Source organism: Rana temporaria, chromosome 7 (genome assembly GCF_905171775.1).
Source record: "Rana temporaria chromosome 7, aRanTem1.1, whole genome shotgun sequence".
NCBI classification, from domain to species: domain Eukaryota; kingdom Metazoa; phylum Chordata; class Amphibia; order Anura; family Ranidae; genus Rana; species Rana temporaria.
In genome coordinates this window covers 53,123,262-53,148,240 of record NC_053495.1, presented here as the reverse complement: position 1 = coordinate 53,148,240, position 24,979 = coordinate 53,123,262, and the positions used below count along the sequence as shown (strand labels likewise).

At 47.4% G+C, this 24,979-nt stretch overlaps 2 protein-coding genes across 2 annotated transcripts in view; one reads left to right on the top strand and one right to left on the bottom strand.

Annotated features, from left to right (window-relative positions):
* Positions 1-8,916, bottom strand: part of HDAC11 (histone deacetylase 11) — a 61,631-nt gene extending 52,715 nt beyond the window's left edge. The window contains exon 1 of the mRNA XM_040359373.1: positions 8,832-8,916. The gene's annotated coding sequence lies outside the window, so the exon portion shown is untranslated. The remainder of the gene's footprint in view (positions 1-8,831) is intronic.
* NUP210 (nucleoporin 210) overlaps positions 8,558-24,979 on the top strand; it is a 193,128-nt gene continuing 176,706 nt past the window's right edge. Inside the window, exon 1 of the mRNA XM_040359371.1 lies at positions 8,558-8,976. Within this exon, the coding sequence (XP_040215305.1) occupies positions 8,819-8,976 (158 nt within the window). The 5' untranslated portion in view covers positions 8,558-8,818. The remainder of the gene's footprint in view (positions 8,977-24,979) is intronic.

Genomic DNA, 24,979 nt, shown 5'->3' with positions numbered 1-24,979 from the left:
GACATTGTCGGATTGAACCCTGACCGGAAGACCCTTCAACCTGTCTGACCAAGCTGACAGGGCTAGATGAACTGCTCGAATTTTTAGCAGATTTATGGGTAGAGACCTCTCGGAGACTGACCATCTCCCCTGGAGAGACAAGCCTCCCAGGACTGCACCCCAGCCTAGCAGACTTGCGTCTGTGGTCACAACCTGCCATGAGATGGGAACAAAGGACTTCCCTCTTAGCAGGTTCTGGGGAACCAGCCACCAACAAAGGCTCTGCCGGACTGTCCGGGAGAGGGACATAGGTAGGTCCAAGGCTTGAACTTTTTTGTTCCACGCGGATAGAATGGCGTGTTGAAGTTCCCTTGAGTGGAACTGAGCGAATGGGACGGCCTCGAACGAGGCTACCATTTTCCCCAGTAACCACATACAGAGGCGAATGGAAGGCTGACGCCTTGTCTTGACTAGTTGAACTAGTTCTCTTAAAGCCTCGAACTTCCTCTGGGGCAAGAAGACCCTTCTTAGCTTTGTGTCTATGAATAGACCCAAATACTCGAGCCTTTGCACAGGCACTAAGGCTGACTTGTCCAGGTTGAGAACCCAACCCATGGACTCCAGGAATTTTACGGTTCTGTGTACCGCTGAGTTTAGATCGGCCACTGACCGGTCTACCAACAATAGATCGTCTAGATAGGCTACTATAGATATGCCTTGAGACCTTAGGCTAACAATGGAGCCAATACCTTCGTGAAAACACGAGGTGCGGTGGCCAGACCAAAAGGTAAGGCCATGAATTGGAAGTGGCGCTGATTTACCACGAAGCGAAGCAGCTTCTGATGGTCGAGGAAGATAGGAACGTGTAAGTATGCATCCTTTATATCGATGGACGCCAGAAGTTCCCCTCCTTGCAGGGAGGCAACCACCGACCGGATCGATTCCATCCGGAACGATTGAACCTTTAGGAACTTGTTTAAGGCCTTGAGGTCCAGAATGGGTCTTACATCCCCGTTTGGTTTGGGGACGGTGAAGAGATTGGAATAAAACCCCAAACCTTGTTCTTCCACTGGCAGTTCTCTGATTACCCCTTGGGATAATAGATGATCTAAGGCCAATGCTAGGGACCTTCTTTTGCCTGGGTCCTTCGGGGCTAAGAAGCGAGGTGGAGGAAATTCGCTCAACTCCAGTTTGTAACCCCCGGAAACCGTAGAGAGGACCCACTTGTCTTGGATCCTCCCTAGCCAAGCCTCCGCAAACAGCTGAAGTCTTCCCCCCCACCCGGCTGAGTGGGGGTGAACCTTCATAGTGCTGATTTAGAGATACTGGCTTGGCCGGCTTACGGTTCCAAGGCTTTTTGGAAGCCTGAGGCTGGCCCTGCGGCTTCCCACCCGCATTGAATCCAGGAGGCTGTCAGAACTGCCTGGTAGTGGAAGTACCAGGGACAGGAGAGGAGGATTTTTAAAGGAGGGAGAACCCCTAAACCTTTTCTTTACTGGTAACAGTGTACTTTTACCACTGGAAATTTTCTGAATATATGTATCCAGATCTTCTCCAAACAAACGCTCTCCATGAAAGGGAAACCCTGCTAGTAACTTTTTACATGGGGCTTCAGCAGACCAGTTCTTTAGCCAGAGTAACCTGCGCATATGAACTAGCGAGAGAGTGAGACGTGAGGACTGTTGAATGGAGTCCTTGATAGCATCTATGGCAAAGCATAATGGTCTGGGAAAATCAGCCAAACTCTGGGCTTGTTGAGCCGGTAGATCCTTTAAGACCCGCTTAAACTGGTCTTTCAAGGCTTGGCAAATCCCAATAGCTGCAACTGCAGGTTGGGTTATCCCTCTAGCTTTAGCAAAAGAGGTTTTCAATAAAGTCTCTAATCTCTTGTCTGTCGGATCTTTAAATACTTGAACGTTGTCCACCGGACAGGTCAAAGATTTATTTACGCAGGACAAAGCTGCGTCAACTTTGGGGATACCCCACTTCTTGGTGAACTGTTCCTCCATAGGGTATAAAACCGAAAACATTTTAGGAGGAAGAAAAAAATCTATCTGGATGTTCCCAATCCTTGTAGATAAGACCTTCCAGAAGGGGATGAACCGGGAAGGAATAGTTAGCTTGAGGAGCTTTTTTTTTTTCACTTTATATTTTTATTAATGAACCACAGGAATAAAACAGAGACATACAAAAAGGTATAAATATAATATTAAAAAAAAAACATAATTTCCTCCTCATTCATAGATAAAGCCGATTAGAAAAAAAAAAACAATGATGCTTAAAGTTTGTTACCATGCACATACACGACATCTGGGTGGCCGAAAAATCAGTGAGCCAATCACACAAGCAGGAAATTATGTTTCTTTTTTTTATAAATTATTTTATTTTGTCAACAGCAATAACATTATGCAATAATATACATACACATATCAGTATTTCAATTGCACTTCTTATTTTCATCAACTTATCCGGTTATTACCTCCTCTACACTCGCTTATATTTAGATTACACATATCCTCTTTACCACTGATTATCCCTTAATTCTGAGCAGCTCAATTATCGTTCTATAATATTAACACCATACATTTTCCTCAAGTCCGACTGAGCCCCCAGTTATCTTCCACACCCATCATATCCAATGCTGTTCAAATAGAAGAGAAAAAATAAGAAAGAAAAAGAAAACGATAGACAAAAAAAAAAAACATCTACCCAAGATCAGGTCCCCACCCCCCCCCCCTCCGACACCCCCCTATGGATTTTGTTTCTTATACTCCAGCTTTAGGGGCTTTTAAGGAGCCTAAGGATGAGACTGACGCTGGCTCTGAAAGTGGCAACTTGAAGGCCGAACGGACCATCTCAGTGAGGGACTGGACCAACAACTTTTCGGATTGAGATGCCGAAAAAGGTTCTCCCAAAGTGGAATCCTCAGAATCCACTACTTCCGAATGACCTTCTGCCAGATCTCCAGAGGGTAAATCAACCTCTTCTGAGGATAGATGCCCCATATCGAGGGACTCCTTAGAGGGAGAGGGGGACCTTGTGCGTTTTTCTCTTGAGAGAGAGGATGCAATCAAGGTCGCTAATCTCTGCTCCAGACCCCCCATAGCTGAGGCCAGAGCCTCCTGTGTCACAAAAACTGGAGCAGGCGGGACAAGGGCAGAACAGGCACCTGACAGCCCTGATGGTTCACCCTGGGCCTCCTCCAATTTATCAGGAGAGGAGACAGCCGCAGGAGCATGCCCGAGATCCTCTGAGCCTGATGGCGATCCCTTTGCTTTCTTTGTGCTTCTAGTCCCTGAGCCTTTAGCCATGATAAAGCCGAGGTACTCACAATAATTGCAACTACTTGCGAACCTATAGAACAGCACTGACACTGCTATTTGATGGTTGGCAAGGTGCAGAGCCCACTATGCGCCCTAAGCAGGTGTCACTGTCCAACCACCAGTAATAAATACTGAAAATTTGTGCACAAAATCTCTGTGTCCACCGTCAGCCAGGATAAGTGAGGTGGACTGGAGCATATAAGGACTAGGTGCAAATCACCTGACCTGCTCTGTCCTGTAATCTCGAGTCTCATAGAGAACAGCTGAGATAGACCCCCTGCGCGCATTGGCGCGCACACGCCGCTGCTGGGCGTGTATCACGAGGCTACGTGCGCACACGTAGCCGCACGCACACGTCGCCGCACGCGCCTCATGGACCACGCCGCGCACACCGAAGCAGCGCACAAATTCACGCAATTGCGCGCACGCATGCGCCTAAGACACAATCAATGTCGTGCGCGCACGACGCGCTCGTGCATGAGGTTGGAACTCCGCAGCTCCATGTGAGGACCAAATAAGCCAACTGAAGCCAAACTTTTTGGGCAACTTTCCTTCTGCTTTAAACCTGCACAGGAGGAGCTAACTACTTGAGTATAGACACCCCTCCTCCCCACAGCCTACAGGACCAAATAGGAGAAGCACAGACAGACAGCTTAGGCAAACATAATGGCTCAATAAAGGAAGGTTACTCCCAGGACCAAGTCCTGAAGCCCCTTCACTTACCTGATCCAACGCTGCAGGACTCTGCATAGACAGACAGTCCAATCTTCACCCGTCACGGAGAGCCGCGTCTGCAGACCTTCAGGGACCGGGGTCCATGGAAAGGAACACCACACCCCTGGACCCATATCGCACCCTGTCAGTAAACTTTTGGTATTAGGAAATTGACCAAAGTACTGAATAACCAGGATCCAGCCCTCAAAGAGAAGCATTACAGGCCAAACCCTGTTCTTCTTAACCGGGGCCCGGGTACCGTCCACTTTGGCTCAGAAGCACTTTGGACGGATCCGGATTTAATGGAGGCTTTTTACATCCAATATGGATCCCTCCAGTGGAGCTCCTTGGAGCACATGTTCACTCGTGACCAACACCTTAGACACTGGTGAAAAAACTGAGGTACTCCCAGTATGGGAGGGGTTATATAGGGGAGGGAACTTCTTGCCTTAAGGGCATGCCAGTGTCCATCACCTGAAGGTAGACTCTATAACCCACATAGTTATTACTATGCTTCTCTGTGTCCCGTGATGTACGATAAAGAAAAAATGTTTGGGGGTTCTAAGTAATTTTCTAGCAAAAAAAAAATGATTTTAACTTGTAAACACCAAGTTTGAAAAATAGGCTTGGTCCTTAAAGGGTCACTAAAGGAAAAAAATGTTTTGCTGAAACGACTGTTTACAGGGTATAGAGACATAAAAGTTAACTGATTCCTTTTAGAAATGATTAAAAATAGATTAAATTCAATCATATAATGTGCCTCTAGTTTCACTTTCGGTTTTAAACTGGTTTCATGTTTCTGTGAAGTAAAGAGACCCACAGAACAAAAACAAACAAATCCAGGGCAGTGTTTTGTTTTTAAAATGAATCTGATTGGTTCTGAGGAGTTTTAGACCCACAGTAATGACAGCTTAGACCACAGTGAAAAGCTCCCAGTACTGTGGTTATAAGGAGCCAGACAAGCAGGAAGTGTGGAGATCAGAGCAGAATTACAGCTACTTCAAAGCAAAAACGAACAATAAGGACATGAAACCAGTACTGCAGTAAGGTAAAGGAAGCTATTTAGCTAAAAAAAAATGTTCCTTTAGTGATCCTTTAAGTGGTTAAAGGCATACCTCCCAACTGTCCCTGATTTCGAGGGACTGTCCCTGATTTGGAGCAATGTCCCTCTGTCCCTCATTCTCCTCATTTGTCCCTCATTTTGATCTGATCTCTATAGTTGTATATAAAATGCACTTTTTATCTATCAAAAAGTGTTTCCCAGTGCTAAACCTTTCATCTGATTTCTAAATTGCTGCATTTGTAAATTCCAAAAGCCAATATAAAGAAATAGTAGTGGAAAAAAAAGCACTTGTGGGTTTAACCAATCATTGTTTTTTTGTACAATTCTCCTTTAAGGGGGCGTGACAAGGGGTATGTCCTAGGCCTGCATACTTTTGCTGATAGGTGTCCCTCATTCCCATCTCAGAAAGTTGGGAGGTATGGTTAACCAGTTAGCAACCGCCCTATAGACGAAATACGTCTACAAGGCGGTTGCTTAACTCTGGGAGGGCGTCAATGTACGTCCTCCCAGAGTCGCGCTCCCGCGCGCCCTGTGGGGGCTGCAGGCTGGATCTGTGACACATGTAGTCACAGATCCAGCCATCCATCCATCCCTCCCTGTGCAATACTCTGCAATGCCCCCATACTCTGCAATGCCCCCATACTCTGCAATGCCCCAAAATACTCCGCAATGCCCCGCAATACTCTGCAATGCCCCGCAATACTCTGCAATGCCCCGCAATACTCTGCAATGCCCCGCAATACTCTGCAATGCCCCGCAATGCCCCGCAATACTCCGCAATGCCCCGCAATACCCCACAATACTCCGCAATACCCCGAAATACCCCGCAATACTCCACAATACCCCGCAATACCCTGCAATACCACACAATACTCTACAATACCCCACAATACTCTACAATACCCCACAATACCCCACAATACTCCACAATACCCCACAATACCCCACAATACCCTGCAACGTCGTCTATGGGGATTTTTAAGTAGCAAAGTTTGGCGCCATTCCACAAGCGTGTGCAATTTTGAAGGGTGACATGTTGGGTATCTATTTACTCGGCGTAACTTCATCTTTCACATTTAAGCAAAAGAATGAAGAAAAAATACTAAATGTGCCAAATTTTATAACAGAAACAAAGAAAAATTATTATTTTTTACAGAATTTTCAGTCTTTTTTCTCTTATAGCGCAAAAAATAAAAAACCCCAACGGTGATTAAATACCACCAAAAGAAAGCTCTATTTGTGTGAAAAAAAGGACGAAAATTTCATTTGGGTACAGTGTTGTTTGACTGAGTAATTGTCATTCAAATTGTGAGAGCACCGAAAGCTGAAAATTGGTCTGGTTATTAAGGGGGTTTACGTGCCCAGTGGTCAAGTGGTTAAAGGTATGGGGTGGTTGGATAGAGAATAGGTCCACAGCATCAGATTAATTGCCCCCTGGTTAAGGGTTACCTTTGTGGCGAGATGCTGGGTCTGTGTAGGCCTTAATGGGCGCTTAAAGGGGTTGTTAAAAAACACCTTGCACTCTCTGGCAAGAAAATGGAAGAAAATGTGATGCGTTTGGTTCTAAATTTAGAACACTTTTACATTGTGGTGCAATGAATGTGCCAAACTCAAAATAAAATGCAGATGGTTTGTGTTTTACGAATGTGGAGCTAATTAAAGGGGTTGTAAACCCTCGTGTTTTTTCACCTAAATACATCCTATGCATTAAGGTGAAAAAACTTCTGGCAGTCACCGGCCCCCCAGCTCCCCCGTTTTACTTACCTGAGCTCTAGAATTCACTCGGCGGAGACAAGCTGTCTCTCTCTGCACGTGGGCCCCCTTCTTGATTCGACAGATTGATAGCAGTGCTGCCATTGGCTCCTACTGCTGTCAATCAAATCCAATGACGCGTTGCGTGGGGCTGAATCCGGCATTCATGTCTATGGACGCAAATGCTGGACTCGGGAGCGTGCCTGAAAGGTAACCCCACCGGGAGATCACTTCTCCTAGGGGGGTTATCTAATGCAGGGAGAAGCAGCGAGAGCCACCGGGGGACTCCAGACGTTGAGGATCTGGGCCACACTGTGCAAAACGAGCTGCACAGTGGAGGCAAGTATGACATGTTTGTTATTTAAAAAAAATAAAGCTTTACAATCACTTTAAGACCAACTCTCTTTTGGAGTACAGAGAACTTGGCGCAGACAGATTATGCAAAAGTGTTTGGCGTACATACTTAGGCTGCTTTCACACTGAAAGTGTCAGCCGTTAGTGGTAAAGCAGCGCTCGTTTTAGCTGCAGATTTCGGCTGCTAGCGGGGCGCTTTTAACCCCAAAAAGGAGGTAAAAAACTCCTGTGTTGTGGCACTTCCAAAGCGCTGCCCATTCATTGCAATGGGTGATCCCAAACCGTCCCAAAGATGCTGCTTGCAGGACTTTTTCTAATGCCCCGCCACTTGCAAAGCACCCATTTTAATGAATGGGAGGCAGCTTTCGGGCGCTATTTCTATGGCTAAAACGCCTGAGAAATGCCTCAGTGTGAAAGAGGTATTGGTGCCGCAAATTGAATTATAAGCTCTAGACAGGTTCATTTTTTTTTTTTGTAGGTTGTGCCACTTCCAGAGGCGTATCTAGTGAAAATGGCGCCTATGGCAAGCACTGAAACTGCGCCCCTGTCAAAACATTTGAAACCTTTAGATAACCAGGGACAGGGAGGGACGCAGTGCGACGAGGACAGAGAGGGACACTGGGGACCACTGGCATCTGGTACTGAATTTTATTTGGGGGGGGGGGGGGTGCAAACAAACTGAAAGAAAAATCAATTACAGCCACTGTGCCAATCGAACACAGCCACTGTGCCATCAATGGCCAGTCATCGGCCTGTCACTCCCCTCCCCAGGCCAAGTTGCAATATTAGCAATTGCTGTGCCGGCGCCGCGCTTCAGCAGACTGGCTGCAACAAGGAGCTACATTAGCGCGGGATGCAGCCGCAGGAGGACGGGTGGGGTTTTTTTTTCGTGCGGGGGGGGGGTAGCTTTTTGCCGCCCCCCTCCCCATGGCACTTGTCATGGCTGCCATACCCTAGATACGCCACTGGCCACTTCTGGGATGTTTGAGAGGCTATTTTGCAAAATCTGTCCGCTGAATATTTCTGGATTACAGGGTCAGTGTGCAGAGGGCCTCATGCATAATTACATTGTGCCAAACTGGACCATTGTATGTATGCAATACACATATCTGGATACCTCATTATGTTTTATGATTAGTGAACATACATTTGTATTGCATGTATTTCCCTTGGTGGGAGATATACTTGGTACATCACTTGTAGTAACTGTCCAGCACTATGCACTCCTCTATCACCTCACATAGAAATCTGGGGACAACTATGTTCTCCTCATTATAGAGCTCGCCTCACCCCTCCTCCCGCCATAGGTGAGGGCTGCACGTGCTCACACACACAGCTTGCAGCGATAGCGGTCTGTGACTGTGAGCCGCCCTCAATGTGCACAGCACCCCCCTCCCTCTCTTTACGGCGCTTCCTCTCATCTAGCGGGCTGAGAAAGAGGAGGAGGCGGGGGATCCGTTACCAGGAATGAAACACATGGCGGGAGCGCACAGGCAGCCGGCCCCCCGCACATAGTCACCGAGAGCCATTACTGAGGTACACGTGTGCCCTGCCCCGGAGAACGTCGTGTCATCCCCCATACAGGAGAAGGACAGCCGAGCACAGGAGTGTGTAGGAGACCTCAGGGGCCACAATGGGGCTCTTACCTGGGGCTCTTCTGCTTGTCATTGCCCTGACAGGGCTGCACCTCACATGCTGCTCCAAGCTCAATATCCCCAAACTGCTCCTACCATATACAAGAGGAACCCGGATCAACTACACCCTGGAGGTCACTGAGGGCTGCTACAAATGGTGAGTCAATGGGCCCCTCTATCTAATACCCTCCTCCCTGCAGACCGGTGACACCCACACTCCTTTACACAGTGTCAGGATATGGGGGTGTCACTGGACTCATCAGCTCCTACTAGACAAGGTGGTCTGTGCAGTCAGTCAGGAAAGGTTAGAACCTCTGTCAGGTGTTGATGTGGGAGATCTACACTGATCAGCCATAACTTTATGACCACTGAGAGGTAGAGTTGATCATCTTGTTACAATGGCATCTGAAAAAAAGTGTGCATCCAGTTTGTGTATGGGGCTGCATAGCCACAGACCAGTCTGGGTACCTACGCTGACCCGTGCCTACAATGGGCACATGAGCATTGGAATTGGACAACGGCGCAATGGAAGAAGGTGGCCTGGTCTGATGAATCTAGTTTTCTTTTACATCATATGTATGGTCAGGTGCCTGTTCATTATCTAGAGAAGAGACGGCACCAGGATGCATTATGGGAAGACAACAAGCCAGTGTGATGCTGGGAAACCTTGGTTAGTGCCATTCATGCGGATGTTACTTGACATGTACTCTCTACCTAAACATTATTGCTGACCAAGTACACCCCTTCATGGAAAATGGTATTCCGCAGTGTTCTCTTTTGGCAGGATAATGCGCCCTACCACGCTATAAAAATGGTTCAAGAAGGGCTCGAGGAACACAAAATCAAGTTCAAAGTGTTGACTTGGCCTATAAAGTCTCCAGATCTTGGCCCAATCAAGCATCACATGGGGTGTGCTCTGTGCTGGAAGAACAAGTCTGATTCATTGAGGCTCCACCCTGCAACTTACAGAACTTAAAGCGGAGCTCCACTCTAAAGTGGAACTCCTGCTGATCGGAACCATCCCCCCCCCCCCTCCGGTGTCACATTTGACACCTTTCAGGGGGAGAGGGGTGCAGATACCTGTCTAAAGACAGGTATTTGCACCCACTTCCTGCCACACAGTCTCGGGCAGACTGCGGGAATGATGTCACCCCCCCGTTGTGTCCTGGGAACACTCAGCTCCCAGAACACAGCGGGAGCCAATCGTCGGGCGTAGTGCGACTCACGCATGCACCGTAAGGAACCGGGCAGTGAAGCCGGAGCGCTTCACTTCCTGGTTCCCTCACAGAGGATGGCGGGGGCAGCAGAGTGACAAGCGATCGTTTGTCCTCTGCTGCGGAAGGCGCTGGACTCCAGGACAGGTAAATGCCCTAATATTAAAAGTCAGCAGCTGCAGTATTTGTAGCTGCTGGCTTTTAATATTTTTTTTTAGCGGACATCCGCTTTAAGGCCCCTTTCACACTGGGGCGCGGGCGTCGGTGGTAAAGCGCTGCTATTTTTAGCAGCGCTTTACCGTCGTGTTTGCGGAGGTATTTGGCCGCTAGCGGTTTAAACCACCCGCAAAGTGCTGCTGCAGCGGCGCTTTACTGGCGGTATGGCCGCGCTGCCCATTCATCTCAATGGGCAAGAGCGGTATACACACCGCTCCTTCACTGCTCCAAAGATGCTGCTTGCAGGACACTTAGCCGCTCTTTTAGGGCACTTTGCAGGCGCTATTTTTAGCATTTTAGCGCCTGCAAAGCGCCTTAGTGTAAAAAGGGGTCTTAAGGATCTGCTACTGACAGCTTGGTGCCAGATACCATAGCATTCCTTCGGGTGTCTAGTGGAGTCCATGCCTCAGGTCATGCTTGTTTTGGCAGCAAAAGGTGGACCTACTCAATATTCACTGGGAGGACATAAAGGTATGTCAGCCTATAGACAAAGCGATTGTTTTTTTTTATTTATTTATTTTTTATTTTTTTGCTGCACAGGTTGCAGAAAAGAAAATCGCTTGATTCCCCCATCAACACACTTAGCGTTGACAGGGGAATCCCTCTTGCAGAGCCATTGTGTTCTCCTAAGGGGCAGGTGGGGGAAACTGTCCCTGCAGGGAGAACTCAGTGATTATTGCTAGCAGTTAGAACAGCTGCTAGCAATAATCACATGTAAAATCCAGCAGGCTGGTTGTACCTAAGTTAATTGATCAATCAACTTTGGTACATTCAGCCTGCCCATACATGGTTCAAATCTTGTTTGGTTCCTGCTGAACCAGTTGAGATTTGAACTGTCTGTGGCTGGCTTTAGTTGCTGTTATCAGGACAGGAAGTCTACAATGTTGCAGATGTCACAGAACAGGAATAAATTGGAAAGCTTCCTAGTGACAAGTGGCATAGTCCTTCACTTTAGGGAGATTTTCTCTTCTTGTGTCTTTAGGATAGGAAGTGAGGTGAAATACATTAAAGCTGAACTCTGGGGGGGGGGGGGGGGGATATTTTGGGATATTTGCATGTCAGAATAAGCTATGATGTTACCCTTGCTGCCCATCTAAAAAGTGATTTGTCGTGGATCACGTTTCAGAGGGCATTTGACAGGTAGGTGATATTTCACTTCCAGGATGCCTGTTCTAACCCTATAAGCCCACACAGTTTTGCAGTGGCCCCATTTACTTGAATGGGTCATGTTGAGTGGCATTACTGCTTGCTGAACATGATGGGGTATAATTTGTACCAGAAAGCAAAACGGCTGCAGAATGCATACGATCCCATATGGCCTCCTTTGCAGCTAAACGGGGTGGTAAGACCAAGGCTTTATACGTGTAACCTAGGCCTTAAAGTGATACTAAAGTCTTGTGTTTTTTTGTTAAAAATAACAAACGTGTTATACTTACCTGTCATGTCTAGTGGTTTAGCACAGAGCAGCCTCGATCCTCCTCTTCTCGGGTCCCTTGTCGGCACTCCTGGCCCCTCCCTCCTATTCAGTGCCCCCACAGCAAGCAGCTTGCTATAGGGGAAGCCAAGCCACAGCTCCCTGTGTCCATTCAGACATGGAGCTGCGGCCTGGCCCCCTTTCTCTGCTCATTTTCTGACTGACTTTGACAGCAGTGGGAGCCAATGGTGTCATGCTGCTGTCTCTGCAAATGAGGAGGGGAGTCTCGGGCAGCCGAGACATTCCTGCAACATCGCTGAATCTAGATGGGGCTCAAATTTAAGTCAGAGGGGCTGAGGGGGCTGCTGCACAAAGGTTTTTTTATCTTAAGGCATTTCAATAAACAACCTTCTGCCTTTACAATCACTTTAAACTGCAGCTTCATTACTCCTATTCCTTACAATATGCACCAAACATCAGGTGCTGAAACTTTGCGTTGTGGCTGGCATACGGTTCACCCATCTCCTCCATTCATTCATAAGACCTCAGACGCCTGTTGTAACTGATTCCTCTCGTATCACGTTTGTTTTAAATGTGTCATCCTTCTATCTGTAAGCCCGGGGTTATTTTGTTTGAGTGAAAAGCAATAAAAATACAACTTCAAGTAAAGTCTGGTAACATGTCTCATTGCTTTTTTTTTCTCAAACAAATATCCCTCGGGTTACAGTTTGAAGAATGACACATTTAGAACAGATGTGATGTGAGAGGAATCGGTTACAACCGAAGGCCGTGGTTTATTGTGACACTGCTGGAGCAGTTCCAGGCTGCAACAAGTGGATGTTTTAGTTGGCAGTTATTTATTGAAGTCAGTTTTGTCAAAGAGGGAGAGAATTTCTAGAAAAACTTCTCAAAGGAAGCGTGTCTGAAGTTCAGAGACGGAATGCTGGGTAGGGAGCGGTGTCTCAGAATAATAATTACTAGGTTTCTTTGTTTAGCTGCAGTGGGCAGGTTTCGGATAAACAGGTTAAAATGTCTAAATCCTTTCAGATGTATTAAAAAAGAATTCTGAATGGTATTATTACATTCTCGTTAAGGCACACCTTGCAGCAAAAAGAAAGGTATGCTTATTACACCAGGGCCCTCATCCTCATATTAAAGAAGCCCTATTTCTCGCCCCCCCCCCCCACCACCAAAAACAAGTTGACACATGTGTGTGCTATATAGAAAACGCATAGCAGGCATATGTTTAAAATAGAACTAAGGGGAAAAACTTTTGTCTACAGTAAGGCTAAGCATACATGGATCTAAATTCGCCCAGTTCAGCAGAGACCAGCCACATGTATTGTCATTACCACTCAACAGAAATCGGGAATTTTTTAATATTTCTGTCCGTCTACTGTAGCCACTGATCAGTGTATTGCGACAGCCGAGAGTCTCCATTGTCACTGTCATACAGTGATGGAGGGGGGAGGATTCTTCCATCCGCCTCGCTTGTGTAGGGGCCCACTTGTTGATCACAAAAAGTAATCTATGGCCATCTTATCTCTGTCAGTTTTATCTGTGACCCATTGGGGAGATTTTAATTATTCCTGTCCCTTGGCCAAAACAGGAAGTAAGATGCAATCTCTCCAAAGTTAGGGAACCACTAGGATCTTCACATCTACAGTAGTGTCCCCATTGGAATGTTTTTTCCTTTTATTCCTGTTCTAGTGACAACCCAAAATTTGGGATTTTTTTTTCACTTTTCATTATCGGTGGTAATGGTAAACAAGACAAATAGAGAGCAAGTAGCACAAACAGCAATACATATTTGACAGGTGTTTTAATCCCTCTCCACTCTATAACCCTTTAGTTATACTTTTTAGCAAAATAATGGGGTAGATTCAGGTAGCAATTGCGTCTGCGTAACCATAGTTACGCAGCGCAATTGCTTACTTGCGCCTGCGTCTCGAATGCTCCTGATTCAGGAACCTCGATACGCTGACTGCAGCCTAAGATATGACTGGCATAAGGCTCCTTATGCCGTCGTATCGTAGGCTGCATTCTTACGATGGCCGCTTCACAACCCTACGTGAGCCCTGCGTACGCAGTTTACGTCGTCTCCGTTCGTCGGGTTCCGCGTAAGGCTGCTCCTGCTATTAGCAGGGGCAGCCAATGCTACGTATACCCATCGTTCCCGCGTCGCGAATTTAAAATTTAACGTCGTTTGCGTAAGTGAATCGTGAATGGCGCTGGACGCCATTTACGTTCACTTTGAAGCAAATGACGTCCTTGCGACGTCATTTGCCGCAATGCACGTCGGGAAAGTTTCCCGACGGAGCATGCGCACTACGCTCGGCGCGGGAACGCGCCTAATTTAAATGATTCACGCCCCCTATGGGATCATTTAAATTACGCGCGCTTACACCGGGCAGTTTTCCGGAGCGCTCACGCAAATTACGGAGCTACTGCTCCGTGAATCAAGCGTAGCGCAGGTAATTTACGGAGGCGCAGCGACAAAACGGAAAAGCGCAAAGCTACCTGAATCTGGCCCAATGTTATTTAAAATGAACTTGCCTTTCTCTGAGTTTTCTGAGGCACTGGTGCCCTCTTGCTACCCACTGTGAAGGCCAGGTCACCAAATTACACCCTAAATAGGTCTATATGTTGTAATGGCTTTAGCAATGTGAGGCTGGGTTCACGCTCGTGTGATTGCACACATTGCATGTGATTTGCACTGCATTTGCCAGCATTTTGGAAAAAATACACTTTAATTAATTTAAAAAAAAAACGTAAAGTTAACCCAATGTGAAAGATGATGTTGCGGCACAAGAATCGTGATCTTTATTCAAAGCAAACAAATCAAGACTAATTTTAACCAGAATCATGCAGTTCTACTGAATGTTATACAATACAGCAGTTGTCCATTATCACTGGTCAGTCGTATCCAAGTTTTATTAAAGTTGCCCTTCAAAGTCGGCACAACTATGGAGTCGTACAAGTGTGAATGGATCCTAGGCAATAGCATGGGTCTGTATTGCTGCTATAGTGGTTGGAAGTCTTGAATACCTCTGTTATTTAGAGAGTGATGCTGGTTGAAGCCTTCCTAGTAGGGCCACCCTAGCCAAACAGGAAAGAAACCTGATCTCATTGTTTCAATAGAAATTGACGTCTTCCAGATTGGTAATCAAACCTGACTGGAAGTACTGGAAAATCGCAGTTTACATAAACAGAGTTGTTTTAGGGCCATCTGAGTCTTGGCCAGCTTAGCTGGTGGCCCCCCTTACTGCAAGCTTCTTATAGTATTAATGGAGCAGCAATCCCGATTTGTGCTATTGTGCAGTAAAAAACCTGTTACCAGTAGGAATGAGCTCTGGCGTGTTCGCACACTCCACGTGCAAAGCCCGCCAGGAAGTCAGCGCTGCGCTAATCGCAGGCAGTGAGCCATTGTCCCGATGCGCGGCTGCAGAGATCAGGAAATGTCTCACTGCCTGTGATTAGTGCAGTGCCCACTTCCTGGCGGGCTCTGCGCGTGGAGTGTGCGAACACGCCGGAGCTCATCCCTAGTTACCAGATCCTGTCCAACTGAAATGGAAGCAGACAGGGCTCACAACCTTTTGTCTACACCTGTCCTAAGGCCCCTGTCTCATGGGCACCCTCCATTCCATCTCCAGAGGGCATCCTAGACTGATTTACTGCTGAGTTGGATCAAAATGTCACATGGGGAATGTCCGTGTCCAATCCAATTCTAAGATGGAGGAAAAAATTGTAGTGCCATATCTGCCTACATCTGGTTAGTAAAAAGCAGACAAGTATGCAAACCTTTTCAGTTTGTTCCAATGAACCTGAACTGTTTCCGGATACAGGTGGCTGCATGTCTGTTTACATCTGGCCACACATAGGGATACATTGCACTCCTTTTTTTGATCTGTGTAATCAGAAGTACAAAATGGCAAGGCAGTGTGCCCGTGTGAGAGGGGGTCTAATGGTGATCCCCTGCCATCCAGGTTTTTAGTTGATGGGCCTCGTTTACACAGGTAGTGTTGTCCACACAATGTGAATGGGCCATTTTTTTATGCGGCTGGAGCCACCTGGATGTAGGTAGCCCTTATTGCTCATTGGGGATGCAGCATCTGTATTGATACAGATGTGTAGGGGCAGTTGAGCAGCCCCAAATGCACACTGTCTGCGTTTAGAACCGCCTACCTGCCTCATATGTCAGATTAGGAGGAGCGGCTATTTGAGTTGGGCCCCTTTCGTACTTGTGCAACTTGGTTGCAGTCATACCGCATGATTTCCAATGAGTACTATGCAACTTCAAAGTAGTCCCTGCGCTACTTTGGTTCGACTTTGATGTGACTTGGGGTCCATAGACCTCAAGATTACACAGGCATTGCTTCAAGTGGCGTAACTTCCAGGTCGTAAAAGTGTGAAAGGTGCCTAACGTAGGCTGCCAGCATTTTACTTCAGCTGCATAAATTGCTGGAGTAAACCCTGTAAGCAGTACCTGTGTGAATGAGCCCTTGAAGACCTGTCATGAGAAATATAGCAGCTACAATTGCTAAGCTCTCCAGGTTGTCCTGCAGATCTTTAAGCTTTAATACTTTGAATTGGTGGCCTGCAACCAGTATGAGATCTGTTTTTACCGATCAGCATTGTTCTGGGTTAGTGAGTTGGTACTAAAACCAACTTGTCAGCATACTGGTCAGTCAACCAACATTGTCAAAAAGGTCAGCAATGGACAGCCCCATAAAATCTCTCATCGCTGCTTTGCATAAAGTGTAAATTTACTCTTTAACCACTAGGCTACCGCCCGCTGTCAAATGACGGTGGGATGATCATTTGACGTTCTCGCCTTCCCGAGCCATTGGGGGGGCATACACCCGCTGTGTCACTGGGAACCCGATGCGCGTGGCCACGATGTCCGCCAGGCGGGCGCGCACACGCGATCGCCGGTGCTCGCCGGGTCTACGGGACCCGCAGCAACAGCACTCGCGGTAAGGAGCCAATGGAAGCGGCTCCTTACCACGTGATCGCGCCGTCCAATGACGGCGCGATCACATTTGTAAACAAACCCTGCGGCTGGGTCACCTGCAGGTCATCTCTCTCCTCTCCTCACACCGTTGCAGCGTGAGAGAAGAGGAGAGAGATTTTTTTGAATAAAAGTAAGTGCCAGCAGTGCCCAGCAGTGCCCCATCTGTTCCCCAGCAGTGCCATCTGTGCCCCACTAGTGCCATCTGTGCCCCACTAGTGCCATCTGTGCCCCACTAGTGCCATCTGTGCCCCACTAGTGCCATCTGTGCCCCACTAGTGCCATCTGTGCCCCACCAGTGCCACCTGTCCTACATCGGTGCCACAACACTGCCACATAAGTGCCACCTGTGCCCATAAGTGCCAATCAGTGCCGCCTGTGCCCCACCAGTGCCGCCTGTGCCCCACCAGTGCCGCCTGTGCCCCACCAGTGCCGCCTGTACCAAACCAGTGCCGCACCAGTGTCATCTGAGCCACGCCTGTGCCACACCAGTGCCGCCTGTGCCACACCAGTGCCGCCTGTGCCACACCAGTGCCGCCTGTGCCACACCAGTGCCGCCTGTGCCAAAGCAGTGCCGCCTGTACCAAACCAGTGCCGCACCAGTGTCATCTGAGCCACACCAGTGTCATCTTTGCCACATCAGTGCCGCCTGTGCCCATCAGTGCCGCCTGTGCCCATCAGTGCCACCTGTGCCACACCAGTGCCGCCTGTACCAAACCAGTGCCACCTGTACCAAACCAGTGCCACATCAGTGCCACCTGTGCCCATCAGTGCCACCTGTGCCCATCAGTGCCACCTGTGCCCATCAGTGCCACCTGTGCCCACCAGTGCCACCTGTGCCCATCAGTGCCGCCTGTGCCCATCAGTGCCGCCTGTACCCCACCAGTGCTCATCTGCACCCCACCAGTGCCGCCTGTGCCCCACCAGTGCCGCCTGTGCCCCACCAGTGCCATCTGTGCCCCACCAGTGCCATCTGTGCCCACCAGTGCCACACCAGTTCCACCTGCACCACTGCAGTGACGCCTGTGCCCACCAGTGCCGCCTGCTAATCAGTGACCCCAGAGCCACAGCAGTGCAACCAGAGCCACACCAGTGCCACATTTGCCCATCAGTTACACCTGTGCCACTGCAGTGCCACTAGTGCCCACCAGTGTTCTGCAGTCCAGCCTCACTAGCCACCAGTATGGCAACATTTTTTTTTACCACCGAGCAGGCCTTCCAGAAACTATGGGCGTCTGATGACAGCTGCGAGGAGTCTCTGTCCGATTCCGATTCGGCCTATGAGCCCGTAACAGGAAGCGGGTCTGATACGGATTCAGAGGAGGAACCTGTGCCCGTTAAAAGAAGGCGTTCTGGCGTGGATCAGCCTACTACTAGTGCAGTGCCGTCCACCCCGCGAGCAGTGCCGTCCACCCCGCGAGCAGTGCCGTCCACCCCGCAAGCAGTGCAACAAAGGTCAGGCACCAGTAGGGTGTCCTCTCTGCCCCAAAGGGATAGGGGCCATGCCAGCCTTCCCTATGGCCTTCAAAACCCCCTGTGGCTGCCTTCGAATTCTGGAGCATCAAGTATCCCCCCTTTCACCGCCCAACCAGGTGTACAGGTGAACACCGATAATTTTGACATGATTGATTTTTTTCATTTAGTTTTTACAGAAGAATTATTGTCATCTATTGTGGCCCAGTGCAACCTCTACGCTCAGCAATTTATTGTAAGCAACCCCGATTCCAGCTATGCCCGCCCCTTTCATTGGAGAGACCTGACCGTAGAGGAGTTTAAAATATTCTTAGGCCTGACCTTCAATATGGGTCTCTCAAAAAAAAAAAAAAAGGGTACTCCTATTGGTCTACCAAAGCCATCCACCACATGCCCGTCTTCTCATCCCGTATGCCCAGATCCCGATACTTTATTATTCTACGATTCCTCCACTTCAATGACAACACCCAGTGCCCTCCCCTAAATGACCCTGCTTTTGACAAATTATTTAAAATTCGGCCACTTCTAAAAAAAAATTCTGAAAAATTCCCCCAGTTATATACCCCTCAACAAAATATATCAATAGATGAGTCCCTTGTAAAATTCCACGGCAGGCTGGGCATCAAACAATTCATCCCCAGCAAAAGGGCCCGATATGGGGTGAAGAAGTACAAACTGTGTGACCGAGACACGGGGTACATCTACTCCTTCATTGTATACGAAGGGAAGGACTCCCAACTACATCCCCCCGAATTCCCCCGAATACATCGGAACAAGTGGAAAAGTCGTCTGGGAGCTCATCTATCCACTACTTGGAAAAGGATACCACCTTTACGTGGACAATTTTTATATCAGCTTGCCCCTGTTTAGAAATCTTTACCGGAGAGACACCCCAGCATGTGGCACAGTGAGAATAAACAGAAAGGGCTTCCCCCAAAAATTGTTGAATCAGAAGCTGAGACGAGGAGAGACGACGTCTTTACGGAACCAGGAGCTATTGGCTGTCAAGTGGAGGGACAGACGAGATGTCCACATGCTCACCACCATCCACAATGACACCTACGTGGAAGTCCCCAAAAGAAGCGGCCCAGTGCAGAAACCATCTTGTGTCTACGATTACAATTTATTTATGGGTGGCGTAGACTTCAATGACCAGATGATTGAACCCTATCTTCCCTCCCGAAAATCCCGTCACTGGTATAAAAAAGTGTCCATTTACTTTTTCAGTTTGGCCTTCTATAACTCTTATGTTATCTACAAAAAAGCAACACAGAATCCCGTTCCATATCTACTCTACCAAGAAGACGTTATCACCGCCCTTTTGTTCCCTGAAATGCCACCAGACATTCTTCGCACTGATTGCGTGAGCAGACTTCACGAACGGCACTTTCCTGACAAAATCCCCCCCCGTCGAACAGGTGCAGCCCGTCAGAAGAAATGCCGGGTGTGCGCCAGAGGAGGAGTCAGAAGAGACACAACAGTTTATTGTCCCTCCCAACCAGGCCTCTGTTTAGGTGCATGTTTCCGCCGTTACCACACTATTGAAAATTATTAGGTAAACAAAATTCAAATTCCCTGTCATTTTCCTCCACACCCCTTATGCCACTGCACTCTACATACCTCTGCCTTCTCCGGAACCGACCCTGGACTGTTATACGACCACGATTTTGCCTAATGCTAAAAATACCTCTGCTTTCTCTGGAACTGACCCTGGCTTGTTATACGACCACGCTTCTGCCTAACGCTTAACTGTACCTACCTCTGCCTGCTCTGGAATTGACCCTGGACTGTTTGACCACGTTTTTTGCCTGCCCCTTGGATTGATCTTTTACCCTGCTATGCTAGTGGGAACACAGGGGTCTCACACATGTGAGGGGCTCCAGAATTGTTTTTCTGGATGAAAAAACAAATTTTTTAGTTTTCTCATTCCCAGATTAGGGTCTGGTTGCCCGGAGGCTTCAAAGAGATTTGGGTGGGAGAAGCCTCTACCCCTGTCCCCATTCTTTCCTGGCCTTACTACCAGGACCAATATTTTGGCACTGCTGGCTATGTACCGACTATGAACAATATTGCTGCCTGGACAATTCCATTCATTGTCGCTGACCACGTCCCTGCCTGCTGCCTGGATCAGGGCTCTCCTCCTGTGGACAATTGCACTACTAAAAACACAGGTAATCCTTTTTTTTGTACCCATTACTCAGCAGAATGTATTTTAGGGTGTAACTCTTGGTATGTACATGCTGTGTTAGAAATATGAAGGGCCTTCAAAAATGTGATAGATTGTAAGGAAATTGGATGTGTAATTTGTGTCCCTACAACACCTGATGGTGCTTCTTGGATGTTGGGCCTCTGTATGTGGCCACGCTGTGTAAAAGTCTCACACATGTGGTATCGCTATACTCAGGAGGAGCAGCAGAATATATTTTGGGGTGTAATTTTTGCTATGTATATGCTATGTGTTGGAAATATCCTATAAATGGACAACTTTGTGTAAAAAAATGCGTTTTCATTTTTTTTCCACATTTTCCAAAAACATCTGCAAAAAAATGAACTGTTCAAAAGACTCATTATGCCTCATAGATTATACGTTGGGGTGTTAGCTTTCCAAAATGGGGTCACTTTGTGGGCGTTTCCATTGTCCTGGTGCTCCAGGGCCTTCAAAAGTGTAATAGGTGGTTGAGAGATTAGATGTGTAATTTATGCTCCTAGAATGCTTGAAGTTGCTACTTCGGTGTTGGGCCTCTGTATGTGGCCACGCTGTGTAAAAGTCTCACACATGTGGTATCGCCATACTCAGGAGGAGCAGCAGAATATATTTTGGGGTGTCATTTGTGGAATATACATGCCATGTGAGAGAAATAACCTGTTATAATGACAATATTGGTATGAAAAAAAAATAAATAAATAAAATCTTAATTTTGCAAAGAATTATGGGAACAAATGACAACTTCAAAAAACTAACTATGACTCTTACTAACTACCTTGGAATGTCTACTTTCCAAAAAGGGGTCATTTGGGGGGTATTTGTACTTTATTGGCTTGTTAGGGTCTCAAGAAATGAGAGAAGCTGTCAGTACTTCAGGTGTGATCAAATTGTTAAATTTTCAGAAATTGGTACCAAAGCTTGTAGACCCTATAACTTTCACCCAGACTAAATAATATCCAAATTTTTTTTTTTTTTTTTTACCAAAAATATGTAGCGGTATGCATTTTAGGCCAAATGTATGAGGAAAATTACTTTTTTACAAAATGATATGATAGAAATGAAGAAAAATTCATTTTTTTACAAAATTTTCGTTCTTTTTTCATTAATAGCGGGGAAAAAAAAAACCGCAGAGGTGATCAAATACCACCAAAAGAAAGCTCTATTTGTGGGAAAAAAAGGACAAAAATTTCATTTGGTTACAGTGTTGTATGACTTAGTTATTGTCATTCAAAACGTGAGAGCACCGAAAGCTGAAAATTGGTTATTAAGGGTGTTTAAGTGCCCAGTTGTCAAGTGGTTAACTAAAAAGAGGTCAAATAGGCATGAGTAAAGATTAAATTCCAGGCTATGTTCTTGTAGTCTCGATACCGCCACACTCCATACCACTGGCAAGCCTGTCAGGCGGTTGTGTTGAAGATAGAGGTAGCGCAGAGAATGGAGGCCTCGAAACAGGTCAGCTGGCAGCCTGTGGATATTACATTGATACAGGTGCAGGGAGAGCAAAGAATTCAAACCACTTGAAGTGTCTGGCTGTAGAGGTGGCAAATTTGGGTTCTTTCCAAGATCCAATTCTTCTAGATGCTCCAGACCCTGGAATGTCCCAGGATGCAGTACGGAGATACGATTTGAGAATAGCCAAAGTACAGATGTCAGAGGAGAAAAAAGTCCAGGACTTAATTCTGAGATCTGGTTGTTCTGCAGGAAGACTCGGCGGGCCTGGTTCGGTAGAGGCGACGGCACTCGAGACAGGTTGTGCGACTGGCAGCTAGCTGTCGGAGGTGATGGGTAGCAAGTGCAAAGGGAGGGGGCAAGGGGAGAGAGAGAAAGGATAAGAGCGTGAGAGGGGAAGGAGCGGAAACAAACTTAGGAGGTGCAGGAGGAAGCCCAAAAGCACCTGCCGGACCATGTGATCAAAGACCTCAGAGATATGGAGTCATGATGTGAAGGCCCCCACTTGAAACTGAAAGAAGTGCTCCGAACAAGCCACAAAGGACACTAAATGGGGCGCAGACTCCACACGCCTTCTCACTGACAGCCCACCAGGCTTACCTGTAGGTATAGAGAATATCTCCTAAACCTCTACGGTTTAGGAGATATTCCCCTCGCAATGCGCCACTGATTGCAGTGGTGCATGCGCAGGGGGGGATGCTCGGCTAAAGAGCTGGCCGCTGCCGGCCCTTGCCGGAATGAAATCTCCCGCGCGCATGTCTGGGAGTGACGACATCGCCGCTCCAGCCAATCACAGCGCTGGAGCGGCGATACCCGGAAGACACGCCGGAGCAAGATGACATCTCGCTTGGCGTGGACCAGGTAAGTTCCCTACACCTCGTTTGAAGGTAAGTATTTCATATTGAGCTAGTATGCGGTGCATACTAGCTCATCATGGCTTTTACTTTTCAGGTGTAAAAAAAAAACAAATGCGGGTATACAACCGCTTTAAAATTTCATTTGGGTACAGTGTTGCATGACCGCGCAATTGTCATTCAAAGTGTGACAGCGCTCAAAGCTGAAAAATGTCTTGGGCAGGAAAGGGGTGAAAGTGCCCAGTATTGAGGTGGTTAAAGAAAAAAAAACGGTACTGAAAAGTGAATCACGCTTTTCAGGCTGAAGTTGGGATTAAAGATCTATTTTTTTTTTTTGCTGCATATCGGCTTTTTAGAGAACAGTTCTCAATATAGTTTTTATTTATTTTATTTTATTTTATTAAAGTAAACTCTAATGTGTGTGTATATTCCCTTTGATGCTTGATGACTAATATTACATCATGTCTTCTATTAAGACTTTTTTTACTCTGTGCCAGCTGCTCTGTGCCAAAGGATTATTCCTAAGTACGGTAGTTAATGATTTTATTGAAAAGGCAGCTTAGCTCATGGTTGGTATTTAGTGGGGATGTACTAAACTGCATATTTCTTTAGTGTAACTGCTTTATTTGTGAAATTAAAATACAACCCCCTCGATCTCCTCACGGATCTCACACTTACTGAATGACATATCGGTATGGATGTCACACCACTTCCTCAAACTCAATCTTTCTAAAACCGAGCTTGTTATATTTCCTCCTTCATGGTCCCCCCTGTGACTTCACTTCACCATTAATGTCAACAACACAACCATTGGCCCCTCCACACATGCCAGGGTCCTGGGTGTAATCCTTGACTCTGACCTCCCCTTAGCCCCTATATCCAATCACTGGCTAAATCCTCATGTGTTATGTGGGGGAGGGGTGGATTTCTCAGTTTTTATACTGTGGATCACCTCATATTATGATAAACATAACATAACATATGATAAACATGTCCAAGCTAGATATGTACATAACCTGTCACTCAAAGCAAGGAGAGAGGAAAGGACTTTTTTATTTAGACAGGTTTTTATCTGGAAGTCTGTTAATTTTCACTGAACAATAAGAGGATTGCTCAGAGCTGGATTAACTCTGTGTGGCAAGACTGGGCACTCTCTGCCTCTCTGCCAATCCCTTCACTGGCTTCCCCTACCCCACTGTAAAATTCAAAATGCTAACCATAACCTACAACGCCATTCACAACATCGCCCCCATCTACATCACCAACCTCACCTGCAAATATCGCCCAAATCGTCCCCTCTGCTCCTCCTGCTCTCTAGCTCCCTTGTTGCCTCTTCCCATGCTTGCCTTCAGGACTTCTCCAGAGCCTCTCCCATCCTCTGGAACTCCCTGCTCCAGTATGTCCCATCAGCCCCTACCCTGTCCACCTTTAGGACATCCCCGAAAACTAACTTATTCAGGGCAGCCTATCCAACACCCACCTAACAACTGTCCCAGAGCCACCCCCCATCAAATCATTCTCTGCAGCTATTACCTTTTGTGCCACCACCCCCTCCCTTTAAAATGTAAGCTCTACGTTCAGAGCCCTCCTGTTCCTTTTTGTATTGAACTGTACTAGGGTTGTCCTGATACCGATACTAGTATCGGTATCGGGACCGATACAGAACATTTGCGCGAGTACTTGTACTCACGCAAATGCTCCCGGTACTTTTTTTTATTTTTTTATTGTAGAGTGGCCGGAGAGGAGTCAGTGTCTGGGGAAGGCGGGAGAGGGCGGGTGGAGTGCAGGTGGAGTTTGGCTGTAGAGGGGGCGGGCAGCACATGCTGGGGGGGGGGGTGTCGGGCCGGTGCTCCCCTTCCGTGACTGAAGTGGACAGCGTGGAGACAGCGGGCGGCATGGCGGTGACAGTCACACAGCCGAGCAGACCGCAGCCGCCTCTTCTGTGTATACTACAAGTGCTGTGTGCGTGCACAGCACTTGTAGTATACACAGAGGAGGGGGAGGCAGCTGCGGTATGCTCGGCTGTGAGACAGCCGGTCTGTCTCACATCCGGTCTGTTTGGGGGGGATCTGTATTGTAGGGGGGGTGTCTATTGTAGGGGGAGGGGGTATGCACTGTAGCGGGAGGGGTCTGTGTAACATGTGAGCGGCTGAACGTCCCTACACTCATCTTGGTACACTCTGCACTCCGCTGCAGTAAGCAGCAGCAGATTACACCCAGCCTGAGCTATATGGGCTGGGTGTAACAAGATGTCTGCTGCTGCTTGCTGCAGCAGAGTGCAGGGTGTACTAAGATGGGCGTTGCAGCATTTCAGTGCCAGCCA